Below are 21612 nucleotides of genomic sequence, written 5' to 3' on the forward strand. Positions count from 1 at the left end.
ATAAAAAGTTTTTCAACCTTCTATTATTTATTTTAGGCTTTAGACTTCCCCTCATGATATATCCTGCTTTCTTTAAGGAACATGTCAATTAATATGATGCAAATTTTGGCAATGATGGTTATGTGTGTATTGGTTGAGTAAATGATAGATTAATTGATATAGAATAATATTCTCTTCCTTACAACAAGACCCGTTTTAAAAGAGACAAAAAAATTTTATTTAAACTTTCAAGCGGATATTAATCATTTTTTAATATTACTGTCCATTAAAGTGTGATGCAATTTTTTTGTGACTCCTTAAGATGTCATTCTTATTTTTTTAGTTACTTGATATTCAGTAATATATATTAAATCATATCTAGGAATTGTTTGACATAATTAGAAATAAATTTTAATACTTTTTTCACTATCAACAAAAATCAAATAATTTAACCTTTTCCTTAGTTTACTGAGGACTTTAAGTCCATCTTATAATAGGACAAAAATCATTGCATATCAAGATTTAAGGACAACATAAGACTCACAATGAATCATAATTATGAGGCTAAATTAATTAAAGTGAAAGTTAAAAAATTAATTCAATCAAAGTATTTAACATAATTAGGAGAATATTTTATATGAAGAATAAAACATCGTTCTCAAAGCGTGACTGCTTTCACAAAAGGATAGCAATCAATTAGCTGTAAGGCAATTCATCCGAAAATAATAATAATATAATAATAGAAAAGTGGAGTATCCTAAAAAAATATTTTGGTGAAGACTTTGACTAAAGTAATTGTGGATTAAGGGGAGTGATGTCTTCAGATCCGAGTATCGTTCAGTATCAACTTATCTCTCTCTCATCACTGCACTTCTTGCGCTCTGCTTAACCTCTCTCGTTCTGATCTAAGAATCTCTTCAATTCTCTCTTCAAAACAACTCTCAAATTTCGAGGAGAAAAAGAAGGTAACAATATATAATATATTTCTTTTTACCTCTATTTTCGTCTATTTATATTATTACATTAACTTACATAGAGTTCAAGCTCTTTAATGGTGATTTTCAATATTCAGACTTATTATATATAACTGGATCTTTTAGCTTCTAAAATTAAATATTTCATTTTAAAATTAGTAAGACTCGTTTTTTATTTGTTCGGCAACTATTGTGTCCTCTATTTTCTCTCTTTTATTTTCCTCTTCATCTATTTATTAGATATCATTTTTGGCAATAATGATTTTGCATTATCAAAATGTCTTATTTACCTTCTTGCTATATATCTATATATATGGATATATATCTGTATGCAATTCTTTATATTTTTATATTCTTATTTTTATACGTGACCGTTTCCTTTAGTATTCTCTTTAATATCGTTGAAATCTCAAAACATTTGATAAAGCATTATGACATTTTTTGTATAGTTTTAATTATAATGTTGTAGCCATTTGATGTTTATATTGGATCTTTTCAATTATGAAAAATTGAAAGTTTCTGGAAGAGGATAACTGCGAAATGCTTATTCCTTCCCTATTTAAAAAAAATAGTTCATAGGAGAAATGCATGTTCCTTGTGATATCGAAAAATATTATATGAGTGGATTTATTTTTGATCACTTTAATCTCATACTTGTTACATATTTTCTCTCATAATTAAAGCCGTCGCTTGTCCTTTTTTTTTTGGGGGGGTAACAGGGTTTGTGTTCCTGTGTTTTGATTTGAGATTTCTTTTATTTTCTGCCCGTTTATCTATGAAACGACGTTGAAATCTCTTTTTTTTTTTTTGAAAAGGTAAGAACATATCCTAATTTGAATGTGTTTTTTATTTTTATATTGTTTTATGTTTATATTATCATTTTTCTTTTACACACACACACACATCAATTGGAGTATCCTTCCAATCATATTTAGCATTTTGATTATGACTTTCATTACAAACGGATATGCGAAACTGTGTGTTTAGTTGCATTTGAATGGAAAAACCAGCAGGGCAGGAAGCTTCATACCTTTTTAGTTATTCATAGTTAGGCGCGTCTTCTCCATATTTGGCATTTTAAAATTTGTAAAATTAGTAGGACTTGTAAAATTTTAAAATTTGTAAAATTCGTATAAAATTTGTAAAACAAGCAGTATGTTCTTTTTTCCTTCTATTTTTCTCTTCATCAATTATCAGATCATTTTTTTAATAATAATAGTTTTGCATGATCATTAGTTATTATTATTATTATTATTATTTTTTTAACGATTCACGTTGAAATTTGTATGCGATTCAATATTCTCTTTATTCTGATTGAAATCGCAAGAAATTGGTGAATATACAATATGATTATTGTATAGTTTTAATACAAATATTTATATGGAAATCTCTTTTACATATTTCGGATTGACAGGATTTGCATTCTTGTATTCTAGTTTGAGAATCTCTTTTATTTTCTCTTGATTCAACACTGAAATCTGAAAAAGAAAAAGGTAAGGATATAGTTTTATTTGCTTGAGTTTCTTTCTGTTATTTTTATATTGTGTTTATACGTTTTTATTACTATTTTCCACACACACACACACACACACACACACATATTTATATACAAATATGGTATTGCATGATCCAATTTTTTTTTTTAAAGGAAGTACTTGATATAACATTTCAAATTTTGGACATAGAAGTGAAAGAAAAAACCTGAAATGGACCGGCTAACAAACCCTAATTGAGAGGAGTATCAAAAGTTCCCTGAAAGGATAGAAAGATTATGAGGGACCAGATGACAAAAAGAGAGTTTTCAAGGACCAAAAAACGAGGAAGATAAAGACTTCGATAAAGTCTCGGGGGCCGTGTATGAGAAATTAAGATGAATATGGGCCAAAGATTATGACAAAGACCTCGATGACATGGCTCCTAGGGCTAAACCTTAAGAGAGACTTAATCATAATTTTGATAAATTTCAGAATGTTACACCTGACCAGGAAAAAAAGTAAATATAATATTCTAAAACTTGTTAAATTGTGGGTGCATAACTCTATGTTCTTATTTTCGAGTTCGTCAATTGCTTTCTTCTCCCAAATGAAAACAGAAAAAAAAAAAAAAAAACGGTTAGCATATATGATCATCTTAATTTTATTCGTATGTTAATATGTGTAACACACACTTAATACCATTAAGCCAATTCAATGAAGTTAAAGAAAACCTTGTTTGAAAATTTTATTTCCATCTTCTTAGTACATGTTTTTTGATAAAAAGGATAATATACTAACATAAATAATCCATCACACTAGACACTTGGCTATACATTTGCCACGTCATGACAACGTTAGACGGGAAGGAATGTCTCCCCTAACCCCTCTCTCTACTTCCTCTCCACTTAATATTTCCATCATTAGATCAAATTTCAATGGCTAAGCTTTATTTTATAAGGACATTATTAAAATATTAAATATTAAATAATAAAAAATACATTTATACTGTTAAATGTTAAAATTTGATATAAGTAATTTAATATGATAAATTTTTATTATATTTCATATTTTAATAATATTTTTACTCAATTTTAAATCTCAACCATTAGAAGTTAATCGAATGATGGAAAAATTAAGTGGAGATAGAAGTTACTGGAGACATTCTTCTCTCAGCGTTAGACAGGGAAAGTTTAGTTTGTGGACGTGTATACATTGCACCTTATAAAAATATTGATATTTATGGACTATAGTTTTAAATATTTGCTAAGTTAATATAAAGGTAAAGTCTATCACGTAATTACTAAAGAAACAACATATATTTATGATCAATATAATTAAAACATCATATATTTTTTAAATTTTATGTGTTTTAGATTTTTTAAGAAATCTAAATTTCATATAGTTATCATTTTTAAATCATATTTTTGTTTATCAATTAGGATAGGAGCATTAGAGCACTCCAATAGAATTTCTCCCCTTAAAAGCAAAACCATGATCACGTTTTCTTCTTTACTAGTAGTAGTTTTACCTAAATCTAAGGATGAATACCAAAATCATAAAAATATTTCAATTTATACATATGTTTTTTTGGAATATTAAAAGTAATTTTAGCCTCTAATTTCATGGGTTTCAATTTTAATATAGTCTAAGTGACCTTCGATTTAAAACCACTATCCAAATCCAACTTCAAAATGCATTAGTTGAGTCATATATATGACCTATAGCGAATTTCTTTCGGGATTCATATTCATTTATTTTACTTACTTTCTAAGATGATTATACTAAGTACCAAATTAGTATACATTTTGCCCCTTTTTTAGTTAGTCTTCTTCATTTTCATCTTATTAAAATCATTATGTGTTATTTCACAACTTAAATCAAGATAGAAAGATAGAATAACATTAACTTTATTTTCATGTTAGATGGAGAGCATCCCTGCTGAACTTGTAAAGAACGAAACCCTAAGTTTAGTGAACTTGGTGAAAAATGAAGCTCAATATTTATGTTGCTTCAATAGTTATGTTCAAGAGTGTGAGCACGCAGAGGAAAGATTGAATGCAAAACTCAAAGACGTGAGGAGAATAATTGATCAAGCTAGGGGTGTTTCTCTTGTCACGTCTGTAGCACTACAATGGACACGTGAAGCTGGAGAACTCATTGATGTTGACACTAAGAAAGAGAAATGCTTTAATGACTTGTGTATCAATTGCTGGCGTCAATATCGAAAGGGCAAAGACTTGGCAAAACGGACTCTAGATATTGACAAACTTCGAGAGAGAAGTAACTTTGACATAGTGGCAAGTCCAATTGATCTTCTAGGTATAAAATACCATTGCTCACCAAATTTTATTCATTTTGAGAGTAGAAAGTCAACATTTGAAGTACTTAAAAAGGCACTAGAAGATGAAGAAAACAATATGATTGGATTGCAAGGCTTAGGGGGAACAGGCAAAACCTCAATGGCAATAGAAGTAGGTGCTAAATTTGAAGGATCCATATTCGGAAAAGTCATCTTTCTTGTTGTCTCTAAGCTTCCAGATTTCAAAAAGCTTCGAGGTGAAATTGCTAGGACTTTGGGTTTGAAATTAGAGAATGGAGAGGAAGAAGTACCCCATCACAAAATATTGGCCAAAATCAGAGCATTAAAAGAAAAACTTCTAATAGTACTAGATGATGTGTGGATGGAGTTTGATCCCACAAAAGAGTTGGCGATTCCTCCTCCCCACCTGCATAAGGGTTGCACTATATTGATAACCACCCGGATTCAAGAGATTTGTAGAAAAATGGATTGCCAAAGAAACATTCATCTAGAAGCATTGACCGATAAGGAAGCATTGTCTCTTTTCCTCAGGCATACGAGTAGTTCCTCTAATTTGGAGAGTTTGGCACAAAATATTGTGGAGCATTGCCATGGAGTACCAATTGTAATTGTTGCTGTAGCTAGATCATTAAAAGGGCGACCTTCTTTAGTTTGGAAGGAAGCTTTGCGGAACTTGGAAAGTGGTGAGTCAATATTTAGGGTTTGTGATGATGATTTAAAAGGGGTCTATGAAGGTTTGAAATGGAGCTATGATAATTTGAAAAATGAAAAAGCCAAAAAGCTCTTATTGATATCTTCCCTACTCCCCGAAGATTTTGAGATTCCGATGGAGTTTTTAATCAGAATTGGTGTAGGAATGGGCCCTTTTGGGGAAGTTGATGACTATAATGAGAGAAGAAGAAAAGTACTTGATGCTATAGTGGAACTCCTAGATTCTTCTTTATTGTTGAATGCGGAGAGGGAATGTGTAAAGATGCATGATTTGGTTCACGAAGTAGCCTTATTGATAGGAGAAAATGATGTTCAATCTGTCATTGAATCTAAACAGCCTAAAAAGGGCTTGCAATGTTTATTTTGGAAAAGCAATTCATTTCCAAGACACTTTGATGGTAGAAACCTTGAGGTTTTACTTTGGGTTCTAGACAACTTAGAAGATTTGGAAGTCCTTGATACATTCTTTACAGGGATGAAAAAGCTCAGTGGTTTGTTTCTATGGAGTGAAGCTTTCTATCAAATTTCAGCTCCATCACTGTTTCCATCAATTCAGTCATTACAAAATATTCGAACTCTAAAAATAGGAAATTTTACATTATCCAATGGCATCTCTATGTTGGGAAGGTTACCAAATCTTGAGAGTCTATGGTTTGATGATTGTTCAATTATTAAATCACCTGGAGAAAATTTTGAGCTAGAGTTGAGATTCTTAAGGATAGAAAATTGTAAAATCAATATGAGTAATCCTTTTGAACTGATTGAAGCATGCCCAAAGCTACAGGAGTTGACTTTTGTGAGAAATCAGTATGATGAGAAGGAAGTAGAAAATACAATTTCTCATAAAGCATCTTTTCATACGTCACAGATATATCAAATATCTTGTGATGGTCAGGATGAATTTTTAGATTATTTTGAGCAACGTGGTTCCCTGTCAAGATGCCTTAAGGCAAGTAATTTAAGGCATTTAATCTCTGAGGCAACATTTAAGCAACTTGTTAAAACAGCTGAGCTTCTTATCTTAAAAGGTTATGGAGAAACAAAACAGAAAAATCTTGTCCCTGATATTGTTATGCTAGACAATAGAGGCATGACTAACTTGATCATTCTTCAATTGGATTTTTGGCCCAACATGCAATGTCTCATTGATGCTGTGAACAATCGCTTTGATGTGAAGAATGCTTTTTCCAATTTAGTTGGACTATATCTTTCTAAAATGGGACTAAGCAATATATTATTTAAGGGCCACTATAACCTTTGTCATCTTAAGACCTTGAAATTAGACAAGTGTCGAAAGCTAACTTCAATTTTCCTCCCATCCACTGCTCAAAGTCTTTCACAGTTAGAGGAGTTAAAAATTAAGAGATGTGATGCATTGGAATGCATTGTCGAAGATAAAAGTTCAAGAGGGGAAATAGGTCGTGGTGATGGTGATAATGATCAAAAGAGTTGTGACACTTTGTTTCCAAAATTTAAAATTCTTAAAATTGATAGTTGTGACAATTTAGAAATAATATTGCCAATCCTTCACGGTGGATGGCCTCTGGAAGGAATAACCATACGGTGGTGCGAGAAGTTGAAATATATATTTGATAAGTTCCAAGAGGTCAATGTTATGCTTCCTTCTCTGGAAAGAATGAGACTTGTTAGACTACCAAGTCTGGATGGTGTTTTTAGGGAGTATGAAAAATCCACCTCTTCATCACCCCAACAGCCAGCACCCACGCCTCCAAGCACCAGGACACGTTCTTTTCCTTGGGGTCAACTATGTTGTTTTAAATCAAAGGCGACAAGTGAAGAGGCTGATGTTGCTGTTTCTACAGGGAGATTACTTGACGAAGGAATCCCACAGGTATGATCAGTTCACTTCCCTATTTATGTTCAGATTTTTTTCACATTCAAGTCTCTCCCTTGTGAATTATTCATTGTTAATCACTTCAAAAAGAAAAGTGATTTACAATTAAATAAAATGAGGTATGGGTGTTATAAATAGTTATTGTGATCCTTGGTATGATACATTATTTAAAATTAATTTGAAGTATTTGTTTTTGCATGATTGACTGAATCTGGAACAAGAGTTTGTAAATACATCTTGTTGTAACAATTGTTCCTCGGTAAAAATACACACACAAAAATATTCATGCGCATGCAGACATGCCTTTTATTGCAAGAAATATAGTTAACAATGCTTAACACATAAAAAGTTTATGATATATCTTTGTTGAATTTCTTGAAATTATAATCGGATAACAATAGTTTCCTAGATTTCAAACCAAATTACACATCATCTACCACAACAAAAATCTTCATTACCTCTAAGTTATTTTCCTAGATTAGAAATCTATGAGCATTACGATTGCGTAAACAACACTGTATTTTTGAAGGGATTACTTGCATCAAAGATATGGATTTATACTGCTCCTACCCTTGTGAGACAACTAGCACTCCATGTTCGTCATATCAGGATGATGACACTTGCATCTCCCTCTTCAAATTCAGTATCAACTTTGTTCACTTTATCCATGGCATCCGTGATATCATGGGAAGAATTGACGATCGGATGTTATGATGGGCTGAAGCAATTGGTAACAAGCGAGGATGATGATTATAAAGACCAAATAAATTGCAGTTCCATTTTCCCAAAGTTACAGAAACTTCATATCTTAGAGTGCAAGGACTTGGAATTTTTATTTCTGTCTGCGATATCTATAGAAATTAAGAATTTAAAGTCCTTGACTCTTGAAGATGCTCCTCAGCTAACATATGTCATTGAGAAATACCAGCATCAGCATCAGCATCATTTATCCAATCAAAATCAGAATGACAAGTGGCACTTTGATCTCCCTGCTTTGGAGGACCTCTGTTTAGAGAGAGTACCTAAGTTCATCAGCATTGGTCCCATGAATTATAAAATGGTGTCACCATCTCTACGAAATGTTTGTTCAGATAAAGCACAACTGGATTTGAATACCACAAAGGTAATGCTCTCTTTTTATCTTGATGTTGTTTGTTCTCTGTCGGTATGCTTACTCAAAAGTGAAATATAAAGAAAAAGAAAATGAGATATGCTCTTTCGTTAACTACTACTATTAATAATTATAACACCGCATTCAATTTATTTAACATTTTGAAATCATTTACTTTCACGTTTAATTATCTGACTTACATATTAGGATAATTTAATTATTTATTTAATGAAACTGTATGGACCAAATTAATATTAGTTAGGACATATGGATCAAATTGAAACTACTTTACTAAATATTTATTTTGGAATAAGAATGATTTATTTTATTCATTATTTTTTATGTTAAAAATATTTTGATTTGATTTACTATATATGTACTATATGCAAATTTTACGTATTGTTTGTTTTGGAATAAGAATGATTTATTGTAAATGTTTTACAGATTCCAATGTTTGTTTGGACAGTTGAATTTGAATACCTCACCGGCAATAAACATTTTAAATATATTTGAATCATTTTATTCAAAATTTTGTTAACAGAGTATAAAATATATTGAATGCGGTAATAGAACTAATAAAGCGTTCCCCTAGTTTTGCATAAAAATATATTTGAAAAAGAAATGAAAGGATATTATTATTTTGATCCATGGTTACGCTTTGATATTATTTGTTGTATATTACTGCATAAAAATTATTGCATCTTTAAATTTTGGCTGCCTTCGGAATAAGAATGATTTATTCTAGCGATTGCTGTTTTGTTTAAAACATTTTTATTTATTATGTATTAACGTATATTTATATTTTATATGTTGTTTGTTTTGGAATAAGATTGATTTATTTTCTTGGCGATAAATATAACTTTCTAAAGATTTGTATTTATAGGATTTAGATCTACCATCCACATGTGGAGGTTTTCCTTCCAAGGCAGCTCAAATCCTTTTGGTCCAATCATTGAAGAATGTACGGGATATAGAACTTGCGAAATGTGGGAACTTAATATCAGTATCAACTCTCTCCGTTGCGGCCTCAACAGTTTCGTTGGAAAGTTTGAGAATATGGGGATGTCATAAACTGAAGTGCATCACAACAGATGATGGAGACGCTCAAGTTGATAATAACAATTACTGTTCCATTTTCCCAACACTGGAGAATCTGGAAATTAACGATTGTGAGGAGTTGGAATTTGTATTTCAATCATCAATATCTGGTGGTCTTCAAAAATTGGAGTCTTTGACTATTGGGAAAGTTCCTGAACTAAAATATGTTGTTGGGAACTACCAGCAAGATCAGCAAAATGAAGAGCTGCATTTCGAACTCCCTGCTTTGGCGACCCTCTCCATCGAAGATGCGCGAAAGATCAAAAGCATTTGTGCCAAGAATTATAAGATGGATCTGTCATCTCTTCAGAAAATCAAGATCTTGAATTGCGGCATTAAATCTTTCGATGATTATGATATGGTGAATTTGACGACTTCAGAGGTATACTCTCTTTAACTTCTGTACATATTATTTGTTCTGTTTTGATAATGTTAATTACAAATGGGGTATTGTTTGATCAAAATGAAATTATTTATGACCGTCTTTATATGTTGAGCATTTTTTTCCGCTCAATTTAGCTTTTAGATTAATTGTTTATTAACAAATATTGAATTAATTGTTGCCTAACAAGGGTGATATTAATATATGGTTACCAATAAGGACTTCGAATAAAAAAAGGTTATGAATGGATTATGCAAATTAACACGTAAAATTACGTCATTTAGCTCCATATATATATATATTTGGGAAAATGAAACTTCTATTACTCAAAGTTTCAACCCGTTTGGTGTTTTAATTAGCGTTAATTTGGTCTTAATGATTTCAAAATGTCAGATAAAATCTCAAGCTTTGAGTGCCTTATTGACATCAATACTTAGGTATGTGGATAATTTAATTATTTATTAAATAAAACATTTGGGGTCAAATTGAAAATGTTTTACAGATTCCGATCTTTATCCATATGTCGGACAGAATAGCACACACAAAGGGAGTAGTCATTTTAAATTGAAAAGATTTTTTTTTTTACATTATTAACATTTTACGTAATTTTTTATTAACAAATTATCAAATGGAATGGGGTGTAAGGGAGCTCATAAAGAGTTGAATTAAGTTTTTATTTGCTCTGATATTATTTGTTGTATATGACATGACTACATAAAAAATTTACATACTCAGATTTTACTGATTGTTTTTTTTCAATAAATCTTCACTGATTGTTTGTTTTGGAATAAGAATGATTTATTTTACTAAATGTTTTATGTTAAAAATATCTTTGATTTATTATGTATTATTATATGTTCCAATCTTGCATATTGTTTATTTTTAAAACAAGAGTATTTATTCTGTTGGTGATAGATATAACTTTTTAAAGATTTGTGTTTGTAGGAATTAAATTCATCTACTGGTAGAGTTCCTCCTTTCCATGCATCTCAAATCTTGTTGGCGCAATCATTGAAGAATGTTAGAGAAGTACACCTATGGAGATGTTGCAACTTAATATCATTGTCAACTCTATCCCTTGCCTCTACAATTTTGTTGGAAGATTTGACAATAAGGAGCTGTCATAAACTGAAGTGCATTGTAGAAGACGAGTCAGATGCTGGAACTCATATGAACTATAATTTCATCTTTCCAAAGTTGAAACGGTTACGACTTTATGACTGCACTGCATTGGAATATTTATTCCCCGCATATGCTTTCAAATGCCATGCATATCTGGAGTCTTTGGATATCATAGGGGCTCCTTTGTTGAGGGTATCAAAATATGTATATTGGAAGAAGCCAACATGAACACAATATAACTCATCAGAATGAGGGTATCAAAATCCACATGGACTTCCCTACTTTGAAAGATCTTTCAATTAATGGTGTGCCACGACTTGTTAGCATTTACCCCGAAAACTACTATTTGAGAGGGTTATCTCCAAGGTTGTCCATTCTTTTGGGAGGATTTTTAGAATTTACAAGACCTTTCAAAGATTTTTTATTTTGTTGGCATACAAAACAACAGGAAAAAAAGGTATGACTCTGTTCTACTTCTCGTGCTAGTGTTAATATATTCCCCCATTTGATAAGTTATATTATAATAATATTTCTCCCTACTTCATTCATATGATCTCGTAAAGAAGCAGAAAATAATAATATTACCTCACTAATTCTCTATTTTTGTAAACTATAAGGGCTTTTTCGTTGTTGTTTTCAGACATACATGTGTGAAAAAATAACATTTATATTTAACATTCAAATATATTTGTTTCTTATGAATTTTTATTTAGTAGTTTCAGTCACTGTAAACTCTACCATGATTTTGTTGAAACTGGACTGCCCATTTTAAAGTTCTTTTTGTTAGAAAAATAAATTTGGAATTGATTTATCTTTTATGGATTTTGTAGGCAGTGGAGATGTGCGGCCAAACTTCAAAAACTCTAATAGTTTGTGACTCCAAAATAAAAGAAATTGTTGATTTGATACATTTGAACACAGAACAAAATGGGGAGGGACCTGAACCATTGACATCAAGTTTACAAATGTTGAACTTGCAGAATCTAAGCGAGTTGGTGAATATATGTGTGGGGCCTAAACATATCATATACCTCCATAGTCTTCAGGAGCTATACATTAGTGGATGCAAAAAGCTCAAAGTTATCTTCTCCACTTCTACAGTGCAAAGCCTCCCAATGTTGACGGAACTAAGAATATCAAAATGTGAGGAATTAGTTAACATTGTTGAAAAAGATTATGAAACAAATGATGATGATCATCATTTGTGCCATGAACCATGCTTTCCCAACTTAGAACAAGTCTCTGTCAATGATTGTGACAAATTGAGGTACTTGTTCTCTATCACTGTTTCTAGTATCCTTCCAAAACTAAGATCTTTGGAGATAAGTAGAGCCAATGAACTTGAGCATGTATTGGTAAGACAAGGAGAGATGAAAGAGATGGTCATGAAGGATGTGCTTCAACAATTACATCAATTGGAGCTCATATATCTTCCCAACCTTGTTAGTCTCTGCCATGGGATTGATTTTCAAACTTTGAAAGGAGACTATAACACGAAAGTGGATGATTGTCCCAAGTTTTCTTTTTATGGTATGCATTCATAGAAGTATTTATTCTCTACAAAATTGGACATTACTGTATGTGTTTTATTGTAACATTAAGATCTTACTTTCAGAAATTTCAACTACCCAACTTCAAGTAGGCCCTGAAACAACATATTCTCAAGTTGAAGAAAAAGCAAAGGAGAAGCTTTCTTCTCATCTCAGTACCGAACAATTTTTAAATATAGGAGAAACAACACAACAATCCCTCACGGAGGTATGATTTTGTTGCTAATGGCATCATTTTACCGCTTCTTCAATGGTCCCCATCATGATTATATGCATGCTTGATTATTTTAATTTTGTCACAACGGTAAAAAATTTATCCTTGTTATAAGAAAAACAGAGTTTGAAGATCATATTTAAAATGCTGAAAACACACCCACACGCATGTACACACAAGTGTGTGTATTCCAACTGCTTAATGAATTTGACATCAACTGGGCGAAAAAACTTATAGTTTTGGACAGGGTATTCAAGAAACAATATATAATTCCATTTTGATAAGCATGCTATTTTGAAAATACCAAAAAGACATCATCATCATTTGATTGATTTTTTTTTTTTTACATAATTTGATTCTAATTTTATAAGGTGGCAAACCTTTCGGAGTTTATTTTAATTTTATTAAGGAGTGGGTTGAAAATCTGAAATAAAAAAATTAGTAAATAATAATATTTCTTTTAACAAAGGAAGGAAATAAAGTTACCATCAAACCTTATTTAGGTTCACTAATTAAAGATGTTTAGCCATTTAATAACTACTTATGACCCCTTAGAATCCCCGAAAGTCAAACAATTAAAAACTTTTTTCCCAAAACACTATAGGTTCTATCGCTAATGCCTTCCAATTGTTGGGATGAGATTTTCTAAAATACTTTAAAAATTCATAATTAATACAATATAGCTCCAAAAATAGTGGTTCAAAACTCTGAATTTAGCTCTTGAAAAAGCTTTATGCTCTAACTAATTCTTAACTCCCCCCCCCCAAATACTACTGTACTACATCTGAAACCATCGGATAAATTAATCAATGTTCACCTTACAACTTTAATTTTTTGTTTAATAGACCCAAACTTATGCTAGAGACTTGCTACTACACCAAGGTCCCTATTAAGCTCATTATCATATTGAAATTTAACCAAAACTTGACTTCCTCTTACTAAAACTATGCTATCAAAAAACAGGGCTTAATAGTAGACTTATAAAATTTAATCCTCTTCTTGCCAAACACTCTAAAAGAGCCACCAAACACAAGCTAGGGGCCTTTAACTACGCCTTAGGTGCTGGACGGGAATTTAGAACAATTGTTCCATGTTATAACATATCAAAACAGTAACATTTAAACCTCTCTGAGTGACAAAATTTTTAATTCAATAAACATCTAAAGGGTGCTGTCCAAGCAGGGGATAAGAATTAAAGTTCACAAAATGATTTGATGATGTTCCAGTTGCCCATAATCACTATACAAGAGCCACTAGACCCTTTACATGTGTAGTTCATCCACTTCTAAAGTTTTGGGTAGCCTTCCCTTCACATTTTAAAATGTTCCAGTTACTTTGACCGAACAAGGGAAGAGAATAAAACTCGGTTTAGCCACTTCACTTCATCCATATTTCACTTTGAGGGCTTTAGGTGTTTACTATTATTTAGTTCCCACTTAATTATAAACTTAGTACGTAATTAAACATTATAACAGTGGGAAAAAATCAGCTTCTGAATTCCAGATTTCAGCTCCCGTAAGAGAAGTTAAATAAATACTCCCCTGGAACAGAAACTCCAGCTTCAAAAATCCACTTCTTCTCACACATATCAACATGCATGGAATAAAATCAACCCCCATCCATCATCTAAATATGATTTTTATAGCTTAATGCATGCGTCCCTCCCTTTCTCTCTTTGAAAACCATATTTAAACCTCTCTTCTATTTGCGCAACACACAGCCACTGGAAAAATATTGATGGAATAATAAGGTTTAAGGTTCAGTTGCATGTGAGGGGAGAACTTTCCTTCTTCTTCGATTACTTCTTCACCTTTCCTCAGCTCTAGCTCTCTCTCTCTCTCTCTGCGCGCTGTTGCAAGGGCCAAAATGAACTTTAAATATAGTGGTTTAGATAGAGGCGAGCTTACTACATAAGCATCTTATGTTGGCATTTCATGAATCCCAACCCAACAAATCTGATGCTCTTTACAATACTTTTTAAATTGGACTACCCATTGGCTCATTTTTCTTTTCAGGCTTGAGAAAGTGAAATTGCCATTGTACCCATCACTAATCAGTACAAAACTTTCCCAGTAAATTCCGAAATTTAGTCTGGGACACTTTGTATGAAGATTTTTTTTATTAGCTTCTCCAGCTCCTAAAATAATTTTTCTAAAATTTTAAGGCTGAATATTAGCCTCTAACTATTTTAGGATTAAAGAATCAAAAATATATTTTTTTTAACTAAGGGATCAAATTGAAATCTTTTATACAATTCAAGAACCAAACGCGTAATTTAGTCTTTAAATAATGTCCCTAAACCTCAAATATGCTTTGAAAATCTTTTCTCTACTTTTCTCTAATTTTTGGGCCTTTTTTTAATTATTGTAACTTTGCTCTATAATTTTCTGTCATTTAAACTTTTGCTCATAAATTCACTATATTTTTCAACTTTTGGGTCTTATTTAATCAGTATTCAAAATTCAAATGCTATAATTACTACTAAATATTAGCTAAAAAATTAATTCTTTTTCATGCAGAATAATTAGAACTGATTTAAGAGAAGTACCACCAAAACTGAGACTAATTGTCTTTTATTTATAGATTTTTATTCTCTATTTGTGTCTCTATTACACAATAGTTTTCTTTCCGTGCTTTAAAGTTGTGATATGAACCCAATTATGTTTTTTTTCTAAAAAATTTAGTTGGTAGAAGAAAAACATATAATTTGAATGGGATATTTTAAATGCCAACAATAAACTCTAACGCAGATAAATAGAGTGTGTGTGTGTGTGTGTGTTCCAAATTTTTAAAGAATTTGACATGAACTAAGTAAAGCTTCTTTTCATCATTGGATTCAAAATTCTTTTAAGACTTATTTGTTAGCCGATCTCCATAAAGCTTCTTTTTATATATTGGGGTGTTGGATAGAGTACAAAGAAAACAACTACACTAACTTATCATCATTGTTTTATATGGCCACTGGTTTCTAATAGAAGGCGCCAATTCATAGAAGTTCCAACTTCACTGTTCTTCCTACAAGAGACAAGACTCATGCAAGTGCCAAGATTTTTGAAGAGGAAGAGGAAGAGGAAGGTAAAATATTGATGTGTTAGTTTTGTAGGAAATACTGGTTATTTATTTTGGGTTTTACAGAGAGCTTGATAACAACTGGACGTCCTCGAATAAGTGGCATGAGGTGTAGCAGTTCTTTACCAGAGGAGTCCAAAACCTCTATGGATGGTACTTGTTTCTTTCTTTCAATGAGGTATTTCATCATTTGTTTTGATATAATAATCATTTTTTCATAGATGACCCAACTGTGCCACCTTTAACAATTATTTCGAGCAAGCAAACTTTTGAGGCAATCTTGCCATTGAGTCCTATGTCAACAAAAGCTTCAACAAGCCTCAATCAAAGTCTTTCAACCGTTCTCCCCAAGCCTTCCAATGGTGATTTTCTTTGTTGTCATCTTATAGTGACATTTCATTCAAGTTTTATTCATACACCGCAGAAGCTAATCTTGCTATGAGGAGTGTCACTAACCTTGCACAAGACTCTAGTCTATGCCTTATAAGTGATTCTACCTATTATAAATCTTTATTTGCTTTTACAATTATATTTTGGATGGTTTTCATTTTAACATTATGTTTCTTCATTAATATAGGAAGAAATATTTAAAAACCACTAACCAACAAACTTCTAATGTTGTAGATGATGTTCAAGCTTCTAACAAATCTCTTGGCCATGCCATCGTCCCAAGTGGAAATGGTAATATAAGAGTTGATACAGGTGACCTAACGCACAAAAGGAATAGGAATATTATTCAAATGCATTCATGCAAACATATGAAAAGCTCATTATTCAGGTTTTAATATAAGAAATTGGAAAAATCTTCCATAGTACATGATTGTTCCAAATTTTCTTTTTATGGTATGCATTCAAAGAAGTCCGTCATTAATTCTAATTAAAAATTATTATGTACTTGCAGAAACTACAACCACTCAATTTTCTGATGACTGTAAAAATCAAGATTCTAAAATTTGGGGAGAGCCAGAGCAGAATCTTTTTTTCCATACAAATGGAAGACAAGCCTTAGAACCCCAACAAACCACAACTAGTTCCTCAAATTTCACAAGAGTATGTCTCATTTCATTGCTATACACATATTATTTTTGTTAATGGCATTTTCTTACTTTCTCTTGTCACCAGCATGATTATGTCTACAAGCTTTAATCATATGCCGCCATTCACTAGTGCAGTATATTCATTTTCTTTCTCTTTCTCTGTTTCAAAATTATCTTGAAGCAAACCATGCTTTTGCACTCTAAATGTTGGCATAAAAATTTGAATTTGATGTCATATTTGAACATTTTCATTCATAACTAAACCTTTTTATCATTTGGTGTTGGTTAGGGTAATAAGGAAGATGCAAAGGAGATCGTCGAAGAGGGTATTACTTTTGAGAAGCCGAAGAAGACAAATTTATCATCTGACTCAATTGTAATAGGACAATCAGTATGTTTTGCCTTATCTCTTTATCTATCTATCTATTTGCTTTATTTTCACTAAGGTGTTGATCAAGAAAATTACCGCAAAGTTAAACTTATTCTCTATTTTTTTAATAAAACCTTAAACAAACAGATAAAGGAGACATATTTCTTTTTAGTCATGAAGGATTACACGTAAATACCACCGGCGCTATGTGAATAGGATCTATTAGTAAATAAGTTGCTTAATGGGATTTCTCTATGACTTTCCCTTGATTATATATAATAGAGGCATCGGTCAAAATACAAAATAAAAAAACTAGTATATAATAAAATTTCTTTCTAGCAATGAAAGTAAAGAAAGATCCTACTGCATAAGTAATTCTATTTTTCTTTCTGGAAGAATGATTACGAGGGGAATATCCAAGTATTATAAACAAAACCGGTCCATAAAATGCATCTTGAAAAGTGATATCATCATCATCATCATCCTTTGCCTGTAGATTATTATTCTTTATTCATGCTAGCTTGTTCGAACTTTTGCCTTTTATATATTTATCTTTCACATAGGATGAGTTGATGGGCAAAGTGGCGAGAAATGAAAGAACCATGATTGATCCAGAACAATCTACATTGGACTCACAGAATTTTGCAAAGGCACATTGGATGGTATGTCAAATGCAGCCTAAAAAATAAGTACTAACCATTTTGTTTGATGCAGGTCAATTTAAAAAAAAAAAAAAAGTGGTATTCAAGTGCACCTCAGAGCCAAAATTCAAAAGAAAACTGAAACATCATCCAACTGATTTAATTACAACTAATAAAAGTAATATGAACTACAAACATAGCATTTAGTTCATTATAGAATTAATGCTCAAATGTGACTTATTGTTATTTCTAATATCAATACATATATTTATGCTAGATATTTGAACTTATGTCCCTTTCATATTTATCTTTACATAGGATGAGTCAGTCAACAAAGAACTGAAAATGGAATCAATCATGATGGAGCCACAGTCAAAAGAAGAAATGACAAGACATGGTACACAATCTCAGGAGGAAGAGGAAAGAGAAGGTAACATATATTTTAGTGTCTTGTCTTATAAGTAATATATTGGTTACTTACTTTGGGCTTCGCAGGTGGCTTGATAACTACTCGATATCGTCAAAGTGACACAAAAGCAAAGAACTCTTTCCTAAAAGAAAAGCCCAAGACTTCCATTCTTGGTACGATACTCAATTGGTTTCTATAAATGAAATCTTTTATCCTTAGAGCATTTGATAACTATATTATCCGCACACATGATTTCATAGGAGACCCGCTTGTGCCATGTACGGCAACTGTTTCAAGTGAGCAAACTTCTAAGGCAATCTCGCCACGAAGTGCTAAATCTTCAAAAGCTTCACTCTGCAAGCCTACTGGTAGTGAGTTTCCTTGAACTCTTCTTTGGATGTCGTCTTTGTCGATTAATTCTTAGATAGTTTTCATTCTATCATTACTTCACTAGTTTAAGAAGAAATAGACAAAAGGTTTTGAAACCACTAACCAGCGAACTCATGGTGTTGCAGATGATATTAAAGTTTCTGATGAGCCTCCTGCCAATGTCATTGGTAATGGTGTACCCATTCCACGGTCAACGACTCGACACAAGGGTGTTAATAATGACAAGGACATCAATGAGACAAATGTAACTCAAGATGAATCCAAGACAAAAATGGCGTCCCGTGGTGGCCAACCAAATTCAAGTGAGCATGTGACTGATGACCCAAGCAATCTTTGGCAGATGGAACAAGAGCTGTCATGTTCTAGAGGTTATCTATCTATTCCCTTTAATGTTGATCATGTTGCTTTGGGCCACTTAAATATTCTACTAATAATGTGATGGTTTATTAGGCCAAATTAAGCATCCTGATGTGACAAAGTCATCAAATATTAATACTGAGCATGCACAATCTTCGTTGCTTCCATTTTCTACTCCTTCAGATTCGGCACCTTCTGTTCTTGAGACTGACCAAGCTTTGAATGTTAGTGGAGTGCAAGAGATAGTTGAGATGATGAAATTAGAGGGTTCTGAGACTTCTTTATTGGAAGAGTCACTCAAGACTCACCCACAACTGCGTCTGTCTACAAATGATCGAAGCACCCAAATGCTGTGCGTATCCTATAGGGTATTGATTGATATACTCCACATTCTAACCACCAGAACACCCTTCACAATCACTGAGGCAGACAAGAGGTTGTTGGAAGAGAAATTAAAGGATGCTCGTTTTGTTGGTTTTGATAAGGACTGGCTTGAATCTATTAAGACTAAGGTTTTTAATAGTGATGTATCTGATTTTGATGGCATCCAAGAAATTATAACGGGTTTGGACAGTGATCTCAAGACCAATGAGGCAATGCTTGCAGCTACTCGAAATCAAGAGGTTAAGGCAGCTCAAGTGGCCGAAATGGCTCAAAAGCACCTGGAAGCTGCGTTACAAGAGCATGCAAATGTGATGGCAAATCATACTCAGCTTTTGAAGGCCCGACAAGAGATTCTAGCAAGGCAAAACCAATACAGGGAAATGATTGCTGCTAAAAATAAACATTTTGGATTCTAGCTTGGATTTCTTTTCCTTGCTTCATGTTTTTTTTTTGGGTTATTAAAAGATGTGCACTTCATCTATTGATATCAAACTCTGCAATGTTGAGGGTGTTTAGAGATGCTTTTGAATTTCACTAAAATTACAGGTGTGACCAGAAACTTGTACTTTTATTTTCATGCTTCGTGTTTGTTGTTTTTGAGTGATTAAAAGATGTTCACTTCATGTATATGTTATCACGAGACTGCTCTCCATGTGGAAAAATGTTTGCAAAACATATTGACATTTTTATATTTGAGTGGATGGAACTGAATGCAGTTGATAATATTCTTCTTTACTAATTTCTTTTTGCACAAAGACAGTCAATGTTAAATATATATTAATTTATTTAATTTTGAATATTAAGTTATTGAATAATAATAATAATTCAAACACAAAACAAAGATCTGTTGTACCTGCTTTAAAACAGAGCATGGTAAGATCAATGTGCGGTATCCTCTGTTTGACATTTTATGATAAAGCAAATTACAAGTCTTTATCAACTTACCTCTCTTTAATTCTGAATTAATGAATTCATCCGTTCTAATGTTTTATGCTATCTGAGTCTTTCCCCTGTTCTTGTTGGATATTGAAAACGGCATCGTACATGTAAGTGACGCAAATTCCCTTCCCTATGCGATCGAGGCCTTAACGTCAAGCGAGAATTTTGCTTTTTCTTTTTGGAATTTTAATTCGTCGCATAAACCAGAACAACTACGTGCACACAAACGGGGAGCAAAAGAAATTTAGGCCACCTTTTGAAACGAGTTCTTAAGTATCTTTTCCAAAATCTCTATTGGTGACAAAAAAATTTATAACATTTACAATATGGATTCTACACAATAATGCAGACTCTAAGATCATCTATATCAACTTGCCTTGCTTTCTCTGGAAGACAATATCTCACTTTCACACTAATTTCAGATTTTAGAATTTGCAAACGGGGGAACTTTTTATCATCAAATACTTTAGAATTTCTCTCTTTCCATGCATATATAATGAGCCTCTGTTATGTTTATAATTAAGAATGTAATAAAACATGGCATTTGAGATGCTAATATCAAATATACTTTACTTACAGATTGATTCTTTTCAAAGCAGGCATTTTCACTTCAAGGGCTGCCAATGGTCCCTCACTTTCTTAATTTCTCTTTATCACCAAAGGCTTATGTATTTTCAAGGTGATATTTCCAAAACGGTATGGCGAAAATGAATTGCCCAAAACTGCACAAATATCACTTTCGCTACTCTTCTGATTATATCTATAAGTAACTTCTAACATGTTTCATACAAACCAATGAAAATCTTAAACTTCATTAACTCTCATTTAAAATTTAATAACTTTTTAACTTTAACCCTATTTAATATACATTATATCCCCTGAAAACAAAGTCAATATAATAATAAAGAAAGGGTAAAGGTGTACATTTATATGAAAAATCTATCTCTCTACTCTATAAATAGAACCAAAAAACTTATTTTCTCTTAGCCCTATAAATAGGATTAAAGGAGTATTAAAACTCTAACAAACCACATTATTGGGAAGCATTATGAAAAACACGATTCATATTTGAGATTTTGTGCGAGATATCCATGTCCCTAACATGCCAAAGACTTTCTCTAACAGTCACTTTGTTAGAAACAGGGCAGCATAATTAAGGGTATTTATGTCATTTGGAAAGTTCATGAGGAGATTGATTTTTTTTTTTTAAAAAAAAAGAATTATC

General features: G+C 32.0%; 1 protein-coding gene across 1 annotated transcript; it reads left to right on the plus strand.

The window, feature by feature from the left end:
* Window positions 1–4350: 4350 nt before the first annotated feature.
* On the plus strand, window positions 4351–19864 carry LOC114754343 (uncharacterized). The gene is made up of 12 exons (XM_028943114.1): window positions 4351–7311; window positions 7844–8437; window positions 9309–9905; window positions 11858–12557; window positions 12643–12785; window positions 17187–17288; window positions 17831–17929; window positions 18227–18338; window positions 18404–18490; window positions 18578–18685; window positions 18833–19075; window positions 19158–19864. The coding sequence occupies exons 1-12, from the start codon at window positions 4351–4353 to the stop codon at window positions 19862–19864; spliced, it is 6453 nt and encodes a 2150-aa protein (XP_028798947.1).
* The last annotated feature ends 1748 nt before the right edge of the window (window positions 19865–21612 follow it).

Source organism: Neltuma alba, unplaced genomic scaffold (genome assembly GCF_004799145.2).
Source record: "Neltuma alba isolate B1F8T4 unplaced genomic scaffold, ASM479914v2 tig00010132_pilon, whole genome shotgun sequence".
NCBI classification, from domain to species: Eukaryota; Viridiplantae; Streptophyta; class Magnoliopsida; order Fabales; family Fabaceae; genus Neltuma; species Neltuma alba.

Excerpts from the sequence above, each read along its gene's own strand:
- LOC114754343 (XM_028943114.1), top strand. The coding sequence starts at position 4,351 with ATGGAGAGCATCCCTGCTGAACTTGTAAAGAACGAAACCCTAAGTTTA. Across the intron at positions 8,438-9,308 it reads TGGATTTGAATACCACAAAG|GATTTAGATCTACCATCCAC; the intron begins GTAATGCTCTCT and ends TTGTATTTATAG. Across the intron at positions 12,786-17,186 it reads CACAACAATCCCTCACGGAG|GGTAATAAGGAAGATGCAAA; the intron begins GTATGATTTTGT and ends GGTGTTGGTTAG.